Source organism: Panthera tigris, chromosome B1 (assembly GCF_018350195.1).
Source record: "Panthera tigris isolate Pti1 chromosome B1, P.tigris_Pti1_mat1.1, whole genome shotgun sequence".
In the NCBI taxonomy this organism is placed as follows: domain Eukaryota; kingdom Metazoa; phylum Chordata; class Mammalia; order Carnivora; family Felidae; genus Panthera; species Panthera tigris.
In genome coordinates this window covers 116435885-116446699 of record NC_056663.1, presented here as the reverse complement: position 1 = coordinate 116446699, position 10815 = coordinate 116435885, and the positions used below count along the sequence as shown (strand labels likewise).

Genomic DNA, 10815 nt, shown 5'->3' with positions numbered 1-10815 from the left:
AGAAAATTAAAAATAGACCTACCCTATGACCCAGCAGTAGCACGGCTAGGAATTTACCCAAGGGATACAGGAGTGCTGATGCATAGGGGCACTTGTACCCCAATGTTTATAGCAGCACTTTCAACAATAGCCAAATTATGGAAAGAGCCCAAATGTCCATCAATTGATGAATGAATAAAGAAGTTTTGGTTTATATATACAATGGAATACTACTTGGCAATGAGAAAGAATGAAATCTGGACTTTTGTAGCAACATGGATGGAACTGGAGAGTGTTATGCTAAGTGAAATAAGTCATACAGAGAAAGACAGATACCACATGTTTTCACTCTTATGTGGATCCTGAGAAACTTAACAGAAGACCATGGGGGAGGGGAAGGGGAAAAAAAAAGTTACAGAGAGGGAAGGAGGCAAACCATAAGAGACTCTGAGAATAAACTGAGGGTTGACGGGGGAGGAGGGTGGGAGGGAGGGGAAAGTGGGTGATGGGCATTGAGGAAGGTACCTGCTGGGATGAGCACTGGATGTTGTATGGAAACCAATTTGACAAGAAATTTCATATTTAAAAAAATAAAAAATAAAAATAAAAAATAAACAAAAGATATATTTACTACTGAATCCATAGTAGTTATATTATGTATCTTTGCAACTGATAAAATTTAAAAAATACAATAAAGCTAGCAGAGTCAGTTCTGCTGTAACGCTTGTTGTAAAAACACAAATTTGTTCCGACAAGATGGATATTTTAGGAAACTGAGCATAACACAACTTCATATTTGCTTAAGTGTGATTTCATCCACTTGAAACATTAGGTGAATGCAGAAAACTGTATCCAGGTGCCCCGAACCACAAAGGAATACACAAAATTCATACATGTGCACCCCACAAAATTACCAGTGATTTCAGTTCACTGCCTGGCCTATGAGCCATGCTCATCCACATCTACTGGTATACATTTCGATCTGATTTCACATACCTCTTCTTTCATGATCCATAAACTGTGACCCTTCTAAAAGCCCACTTCCACAAGTTTCCTTCAGTTCTTTTTCAGCATAAAGTACCATATTTATTACACTTTTTTTTTTTTAAGAGAGAGAGCACAAGAGGGGAAGGGGAGGTGGGGGGGAGAATCCTAAGCAGGCTCTGTACTCAGCGTGGAGCCCATGCAGGGCTCAATCCCATGACCCTGGGATCATGAACTGAGCTGAAATCAATAATCGGATACACAACTGATTGAGCCACACAAGCGTCCCTATTGTACCATTAATGTGTTTCTTAACCGTTTATCACATTTAAACTCTGTTACCATTTTTTTTCAATTTTCTATCTGTTTTTTATGGATCACTGACAAAGTTCTTGAGTGCTGTATCCTTAACACCATATTTCTCATAAGTCCTGTAGTTTTAATGGCACAAGTTTTCAGTAGCACTATACCTAAGTAGTATATCTCTGTTAGTTACCAGGTACACATATGCAAACATATCACATATATATATATGTATACATATATATGAATTATATATTAGAATATATATATAATTATATTATATATATAAAATATACATATATATGAATTATATATTAGAATATATATATAATTATATTATATATATAAAATATATATATAGATTAGAATATAATTGAGACATTGTTAACAGAAATCAAGCTCATTTTACATGTTTGTGAGTGTGCCTTTTAAAGCATTTATTATATATGCTTGGGAGGGCTTGTTATAAAAAAGATTATCAATTATATTAAACAAAAACCATTCAATATGCCAAGCTATATATAGATGTCTCTACAGTGGGTGAAGATTTGTCATTTATCTTTTAAGGTAATTATGCAAACTATATTCAACCCACACATCTTTAGTGGAAAATGGTATTTATCTTTTTTTCCTCATTTATTAACCTTGTCTAACAAGACTTAGCCATGATTCAGAATGGGTAGCACAAAGCTGGATTTTGGCAATACCTTTACGATAAAAGAGAATTTGCTTTCCTCTTTTCGTTAACGAGGGCATAAAGAACATTCAGTACATCTCCAGGGCTTCCGTGAATTTCCCCCTTGAGAAATCTCAGTAACTCCAAGGAAAAACAACTTCAAAAAAATTAATGAAAGGCACATCAGTATTTGCCTTACTCCCTCCCAATCACTGCCCCTGTCCTTTCCACATTTTTCATGTCTCTTCTCAGTTTCAAACATTTTTCCTTCCCTTCTGTTCCCGGGGTGAGTTTCCCGCACTCCATCTGTGAAAGGACCGGTAAAAGATCTCACAGAAATTACACCCCAACACAGTGCTTCTTTTCCTAAGCACCAGAACCAAGAACAGGGTTGGGACCATGAAGGGGTTAATTTAATGCAGGGCAATGTGTGGAAGAGAGACCTCAAAAGTCTCCAGGCTTCTATGGACATTTCCTCCTCATCTTGTGCCTGCTGCCAGATGCCTCTCAAATGAGAATGCTCCTTTCCTCAAGAATGTGGATCAGGGTTTGGCAAATATATTCTTAGTAAACAGTTTGTGAATATTTGTAAAGGCGGAAGTATGACTTTTGAGTGCACACGGTAATCCCTAAAAGTGATTCTGTCCCCACTGTTGTGATGCACATGTAAATTCTAATAGCCCCGGGGAAACTGGGTGGCTCAGTCAGTTAAAGGAGTTCCACTTCGGCTCAGGTCATGATCTTGTGGTTCATGGGTTTGAGCCCCGCATCAGGCTCTGTGCTGACAGCTTGAAGCCTGGAGTCTGCTTTGGATTCTGTGTCCCCTTCTCTCTCTGCTCCTCCCCTGCACTCTCTCTCTCTCTCTCTTTCTCTCTCTGTCTCTCTCTCAGAAATAAACATTAACAAAAAGAAACAATAAAGGTTTAAAAAAATCCTAATAGCACCACACTAACTGTGGGTCACATGTGGGTGACTCTAGCTAAAAGTCACACGCAAGCCCACGTCTGCCTCCAGGCAGCAGACCACGGCGCAATCTCCCAGTGCACCTGTACACACCCACAGGCACACATTAAACCCACAAGCTGCAGGTTACTCTCGTGTATGTGCTTCCCTTCTGCCCTACCCCACCCTGTTCTCCCGTTTCCCCCAACCAACCCCCAGCCTCGCCACACACAATGGGATTTTTGTTTGCTCCGGTAGCATGTGACAGCACAGTCCCTGCTTTGCCTAGCTCAGTGCTGCAGGTCTCTCTGGTAACAGGTGGCAGCTTCCCCTGTAGGATTCTAGGCATAAAAACCAATGACCTCATAGGGGTGGGGCTCTGGGACTCTGGAGAGGTGGCAGTCACAGCCAGGTAACCTTCACAGCTTTTAGTGAAGCCTTTTAGTAAGAAGGGGGCTGTTCAACTCTTTACTCTGGTGCCTTCAACCCCGGCCCTGAGGCAATTTAGCAAACAGCCATTGCCTACAAGTCTCAAAAGCTTGTCTTGGCCTCAGATGGATCCCAAAGAAGCCACTGGGAAAGAAAACATGGGCACCAAGAAAAAGAACCTGACCTTCCTGAGGCCCAGGCTCTATATGCTGGAGAGAAGGAAGACAGACACAGTGGTTGACAGCAGTATTTCTGGGGACCACTCTGGTACTTTGAGGAGGAGTCAGTCTGACAGGACCGAATACAACCAGAAACTACAAGGTAACCACCAACAAATCAATTGACCTAGACTACTGCACTCCCAGCTGGTTTCTCCTACTCTTCCATTCGCAAGGAAATCACTTAAGGCAAAGGGGAAAGCGAATATTACCTTCTCTGTAAGGAAGGAAATAAGGAAAATAAGGAAACAAAAAAACCAATAAGAAAATGAAAGTAAATGTCATTCATAAATTATAGGAAAAATTTTTTATGTGCTTTAATCGTTAACGAGCCAATTCTGAATTATTCTTAATGTATTTTTTTTCTTCTGGTGAGAGTAGTATTTTTTCCTGCTGTCTTTCTCCCTTCCTTCTCCCTCTTCCAGCCAATTTAAAAAGTGGGAAGCACTAGAAAGCAAATGATTTAGAAACCAACAAAAGATAGTTTCTCTCAATAGACCGGTGTGGGTCTATACCATGAGATCTATCTAAGTAATTGTACTGAACTGGGATTGTGGTTGTCTTAAATAGGGGCATGAAACTGCAATCATGTCTGTGAAAAACGAGGAATGTTAGTCACTGGGTTGGTATAATAGGATTGGCTGAAAATCACATAGGTGTTCATTCCTTGAGAGTGAATCAAATAGCATCCAAATATGGTAAGAGATGTTTAGCATGCTTAGATTGAATGACTTTTGAGGAAATAACTTCAGTTTATTTTGTGATAGTCATAAGATAATTTGGCAGTTATCATAAAACATCCTGTTTAAGTCCCTGAATGTCTATCCCTTTCCATCTACCCTGTCTTTTTCCTCTCTTTCTCTTGAAGGTCACCTGTTCTAGTAAACTTCATTTTGATGTTGATATTGTGCCATGTTTTAAGTATCCACTGCAGTACCTGTTATGTGATCCCAGACCCTGGCTCTCCTGCTTTGAGCACACTGTGAGTTCGAGCTCGTATAATCCTACCACAAGCTGTCATTCTGGACTGAAAAATTATGATGCGGCTAGAAAGACCAAGAGAATACCCTTGTATTAGTAGGTCTCTTTCTGGAAAAAAAAAAAAGTACTCAGGCTTAGTTACACAAATTAATTAAACTAAATTAATTTAAATGAAATCTTTATAGCTGCCTGCTACAAGTTAATGCTTTAAAAAAAAAAATCCTGATAATTCAGGATTAAAATGCAGAGTCAAGTCTTACCCTTAAAGGGCCTTTCTAAAAACGAAAGAAGGGTATTATTTGATCTTTGAAACTTTCAAAAGCAATGACACTTTACTCAAAGCAATGGATACTTTGGAAAGTGCAAATTTTAAAGTCAGATACATTTGTCTTGCAGTCTTGGCTCTTCCAACTTTCTAACTATAAGACTTTGAGCAAATTACTTGAAATTTCTGAGCCTCAGTTTCCCTATCTGTGAAAGTGGGACAGTGAGACTTACCACAGTATTGCTGAAAGAATGAAATCAGGTAATAACATAAAACGCCTGGCATATTGGCTGACACATGGTAGGTGCTCAGTGAATGGTGTTATTTTTTATTTTAGGAATAATTGGAATAATAATGATAGGGTAGGACTTTCCCTTTATTAATCAAATTTACAAATCTACTAATCTATTTCAACTCTTTTCTGTCCTCTGATGAAGAGACCACATATACAAATTCAGTAAAAGCCTATGGCTTTATCTCTTATAACATATTTATTCTGCCTGAGATTCACTAATTCAGCATCTTTTTGGTCCAGATTTTCCATTAGCAAAATAAAAATGGAAAATATTTTTTGCTCTTCACTTCCTAAACTTAGCTAAAAAAAACAAAAATACCAAAAAACTTCTGCGACCACAGAAGACAGCAAGTGTTTGCTGGTTACTTTGCAGAAGACCTCAGGCTTCTTATGCACTCCATTGGATTGGTGTTGTTTTTTGTTTGTTTGTTTGTTTGTTTTAGTCTTCTTGAGTTGAAGACTTGTTTTTTGTTTTTGTTTTTGTTTTTGTTTTTTTAACATTTTACTTATTCTTGAGAGATAGAGACAGAGTGCAAGCCGGGGAGAAGCAGAGAGAGAGAGGGAGACACAGAATCTGAAGCAGGCTCCAGGCTCCGATATCATCATGTCTGTGAAAAACCGTGATATCACAAACCGTGATATCATGACCTGAGCCAAAGTTGGATGCTTAACTGACTGAGCCACCCAGGCACCCCTCCATTCGATTTATGACTTCCCTGTGCCCTGATGGATCCTGTTTTCTTTATTTTTTCAACATTTATTTATTTTTGAGAGACACAGAGAGGCAGAGTGTGAGCAGGGGAGAGGCAGAGAGAGAGGGAGACACAGAATTTGAAGCAGGCTCCAGGCTCTGAGCTGTCAGCACAGAGCCCAATGTAGGGCTCGAACTCACAGACCGCGAGTTCATGATCTGAGCTGAAGTTGGAAGCTTAACCGACTGAGCCACCTAGGTGCCCCGGGTCCTGATTTTGAAGGTAGAAGAAAAGATCCAGAAGTTAACCCATGTTCCTAGAATCGTCTGTGTAGGAGAAAAATCATCAGGGAATGTAGAGGAGAACATCAGAGCTGTAAAAATAGGCTGGCCCCTGATAAGCAACATTTTTTAGATGTAACTTTTAATAAAATCCAAGTCTGCTATGTAATACCTATTAGAGCTTTTAGTGTGATTCTTCTGTAACTGCTCTGGCAACAATAGAAAACATTTTCTCGTTAACATTCAAAACAGTTCTGTTGGGTTTACACTCTGATCTGCATTATACCCATTATCATGCAGATGGATCCGAAATGAACTTTAGAATTTTTTTATTATCGCAATGTCAAGAGATTTTTCCTCTGCCCACTTTGGAACTGGTGGTTCCCTAGGTGGCACTGAATAAAGATCTGAGCTGGTTAGAGCCCTTGGATGGATGGCCCAAAGCCATTGTGAGGTCACAGTGTGCTTTTCAATACTGGAAAGAGGCCTCGGATTATTTAGCCAGAGTCCTTCAGCAGCTGTGATGCTAGTTGAGTAATACCGTTCACTGCTCTGTCTCTTTGAGCATCCTCTCTGGGTTTTGGGAAACCTAAGGCTTCTCTTTGGTGCCCGTGGGCTAACCTCTTAACTCATACTAGATAGTCTAACCTGTTCAGTTCAATTTCTGGCTGACATCACTTTAGCAGTGAGAATCCTAAATTGTAGTTTCTTTAAAAATGGTACACTGAGGGGCGCCGGGGTGGCTCAGTCGGTTAAGCGTCCAACTTCAGCTCAGGTCACGATCTCGCGGTCCGTGAGTTCGAGCCCCGCGTTGGGCTCTGGGCTGATGGCTCAGAGCCTGGAGCCTGCTTCCGATTCTGTGTCTCCCTCTCTCTCTGCCCCTCCCCCATTCATGCTCTGTCTCTCTCTGTCTCAAAAATAAATAAAACGTTAAAAATTTTTTTTAAATGGTACACTGGGTGAGAGCTACTAGATTAAACAGTAGAACATGGTCCTAATGAGAGTATCATAAAATTTTTGTAGAAGGCTGTGATCACAACAACATAGTCATTAAGCCTCAGGTTTTACAATAGTTTTTTGCTCACCTACTGTTAATGGCTTCTTTATGCCTTCAACAGATTTGTTCAGTTAATTGGCATGTATTGAATATGTTATGTGGTGAGCAAAACAGAACACGTGCCAGGGATTACAACTACAAAACCATTAAGAAAAAAAAAAAAAATGACCTTTACTCCAAAGGGGCTTAAAGTCTCATTGGGAAAGATAAGACAGGTAAACAAATGCAATAAAGCAGCATGACAGACTACAGGTGGGATCGGTGGGTCCATAAAAGGAGGAAATTGTCTATTCAGGTTTGGGCAGGGGAGGTTGTTGGAAAATGTTGTTGTTAAGAGCTGATAAGGTGGGCACCTGGAGAAAGAACAGAATGGGGAGAAAAGAGTGTTTTAACTTTCTCATCTGAAATTATGTAGTCTGTTTCCTTGTTTCTTGCCTACTATTGACTCTCATTTCCTCTCCTGTGTCTCATCCCCCAGTCCATGAGGGAGACCCTATCTGTCTTGGTAACTCTTCCACTTCTGCACTTAGAATCATGCCCAGCACACTGTAAGCCCTCAGTAACTTTCAAATAGAATGAATGACTTGAATGATGTGGTCTAGGTAGGGAATCAGTGTAAGGAAAGGCATCAGAGCCTGAATTAATAACCCTTGTATCTCCAAATGTGCGGGTACATGTTGCCATTAATAAAGATGATCCTTCAGTAGAAAGAAATATATTAGGGATGAAAATGTACAGAATTGCCTATAAAACAAATAATTCTTAGTAGAAGCCTACTTCTTTCCTGACCCTACCTTTCAGAGCACAGCAGACCCTAAGTCCACTCATTCCTCCTCTTGCATTCATCACAAGAGCTATGTCACCTCAGCTTCCAAGCTAGCTCAGTTCCTCATTGCCATTTTACTGAGAACCACAGAGAGGGATCAAAGCTGGGGAAACTCACTGGCTGATTTCTTAAAACTCTTTTCTTTGGGAAGTGATTTTTGTATGATTATATGTGTGAACTCCACCTTTGAAATGTGCCTCCTTTGGTTATGTACAAGTGTTCCTGTATGCATGCGGATTATCTATCTAATCTATGATTATGTATAGTTGTGTATGTATACTTGAGACATATCTCTGCAATGATTAAGACTTTTTATGAAAAGTTTATTGATTAACACTCAGCAGCTTTTACTGAAAACCCTACATGATTGATATGACTGACTTTGTATGTTTCCTCTCGGTGTGGGTGATATGGGATGAATGTTTATGTCCCCTCCAAATTCATATATTGAAGCCAGCGTGATGTTATTTGGAGGTGGGGCTTGAGGGAGGTAATCAGGTCATGAGGGTAAAACCCTGCTGAATGAGATTAGTACCTTATAAAAAGAGGCATGAAAGACCTTGCTCCTGCTCTCTGCTCTCTGCCGTGTGAGGGTTTGAGAAGATAGCCATCTATCGGCTAGGAAGGGTTCCCTTAGCAGACACTGGATCTGCCTTGAACTTGGGCTTCCCAGCCTCCAGAACTATGAGAAATAAATATTTGTTGTTTAAGCCACCCAGTCTATGGTATTTTTGTTATAGCAGCCCCAACTGACTAAGACAGTGGATCAGTTACTTTTATCCCATATGGCCACCCTAAGACTCTGGTTAATTTTTTGGCCACTGTGTATTCTTGCTTATCAAGTATCAGGTGAAAAAGTAAAAGTGGATGAGTAAAATGCCATCACTGTTGCTGATAACACAAGTCAAATTTGTATCTCCAATTCATTACAGGTCTATGGTGCTTTCTTATTTTTGCAAAGACTATCATATCATTCTCATTAAGAAAAGATTGCTTGGTTGTTTTTATAAAAGCCTAAGGTGTTCTTACCATGCTGATAAACCAACCTACTACATGAATGATATACAGAATAACATATATTGTCGTGTGAGGACAAATGGCTCAAATAATAAGTTAGATGTGGTAAGATTATGGGAGCATTTAATTTGTAGTGATTTTTAAAAATACAGACCAATCTGGGGCGTCTGGGTGGCTCATATGGTTAAGCAACCAATTCTTGATTTCAGCTCAGGTTGTGATCTCACAGTCAGGAGATTAAGCCCCACATCAGGCTCCACACAGAGCACGGAACCTGCTTGGGAATCTCTCTCTCCCTCTCTTTCTACCCCTTCCCTGCTCACACGTGTGCTCTCTCTCTCTCTCTCTCTCTCAAAATAAATAAATAAATAGACATTAAAAAAAAAAAAAAGAATACAGACAATCTGTAAGTGAGAATGAGGAGCAGTTAACCCTGGGAGATTTGGTGATTTCTGTTTTGGGCCTAGTGAAGGGTAGAATAAAACCAATTGTGCAGCTGTCTGTGCACGTTTCTATCTCAGTGCGACAAGTCCTTTGTGTTCCTCCTTTTCTTTGAGTATTAAGTCCTTTTTTACCTGCCTTCATACACCCATTAGTGAAGTGGGAAGTACTTGGATCAGTAATGTAACACCAACATAAATAAGGTGTATTTCATAGTTTGAAGGGTAAATCTTTATAAAAGGCAAGGCACCTGTAAATCTAGGTAACTTCTGTCTCATCACATGCATAGAAACCAAAAAGAAGCATGATATTTTACTTTCCTTCTTTTTTAGTAAAGGTATTTTATGGTTTTTGGAAGTAATTTGAATTAAGCAAAGGGTGAGTTCCAGAAATCAAGAAAGTTTGAGCTATTCTACCACAATCACATTGTGATAAGAAAATGTATTCCTGGGTTCTACTTATGGGACTGTAGATATAACTTTCTTTTTAAAATTTTTTTAATGTTTATTTTTATTTTTGAGAGAGAGAGAGAGAGTGTGTGTGTGCAAGTGGGGCAGGGCAGAGAGAAAAGGAGACACAGAATGTGAAGCAGGATCCAGGTTCTGAGCTGTCAGCACAGAGCCTTACACGGGGCTTGAACTGACGAACTGTGAGATCATGACCAGGCCTCCTGCCTCTGAGGGAGCTGGAAAATCTAAATTTGAACTTGGCCTTTCAGGTTATTATGAAGGTATATTTATCAATATAGAAAGACCTAACACTGTATTTAACAGTTTGCCAGCTTGACTCACAAGTGTTAAATGTATAGACGTGATATGTTGGCCTCTATTTGCACACTCAAGGGAGGATGCTTATAAGTGGTTTTTGGTTGTAAGCTATGTTTGGGATGTGGCCCTTATTCTGTACTAGGTGTGAAAAGTGAGAGAAGGAAAGGTACAGACTGAGTGACTGTCATCTGCTAGCAACCACGCTGGCCCAGGGACTTTCACACATTATTATTTAATCCCAACACCTTTTCAGTTCTGGTTTCATAGTTGAAAAAAATAAGTGTGTAGGGGAGGAAAGACTTTACTCTCCTGGGTTCAATAGCTGGACCTATGAAATAAACTGACAACAGGCAGATTAACAGGAGAAAAGGTATACAAGTGTACTAATTTTTAATATTACCTTCTGGGTAGCATCATAGGAAAAAAATGCATGTTCCCACAATGGGGAGATTTGAGAGCTTAGATAGCACCATAATAGGGAAGGGAAAAGGAAATGTAGGCCACTTAGGGGAGAGTAAGTCATTTATGAAAGATGAATGGGTCTTGAGAAGAATAGATGGGGACATAACAGTTTGTGACAGTTTGCCTGGGTGTGGTGTCAACGTCTTGTTTTCTCTCCTATGATAAGAGTCAATGTTCCCCAATTGATGAAACTCCTTAGA

The 10815-nt window shown here is 39.8% G+C and overlaps 1 protein-coding gene across 2 annotated transcripts in view; it reads left to right on the top strand.

Moving 5' to 3' along the window:
- The first annotated feature begins 3307 nt into the window (after positions 1–3307).
- Positions 3308–10815, top strand: part of ARHGEF38 (Rho guanine nucleotide exchange factor 38) — a 130302-nt gene continuing 122794 nt past the window's right edge. For both annotated transcript variants that reach the window (XM_042984087.1, XM_007080941.3), the window contains exon 1: positions 3308–3634. In XM_042984087.1, the coding sequence (XP_042840021.1) occupies positions 3439–3634 (196 nt within the window). In that variant the 5' untranslated portion in view covers positions 3308–3438. The remainder of the gene's footprint in view (positions 3635–10815) is intronic.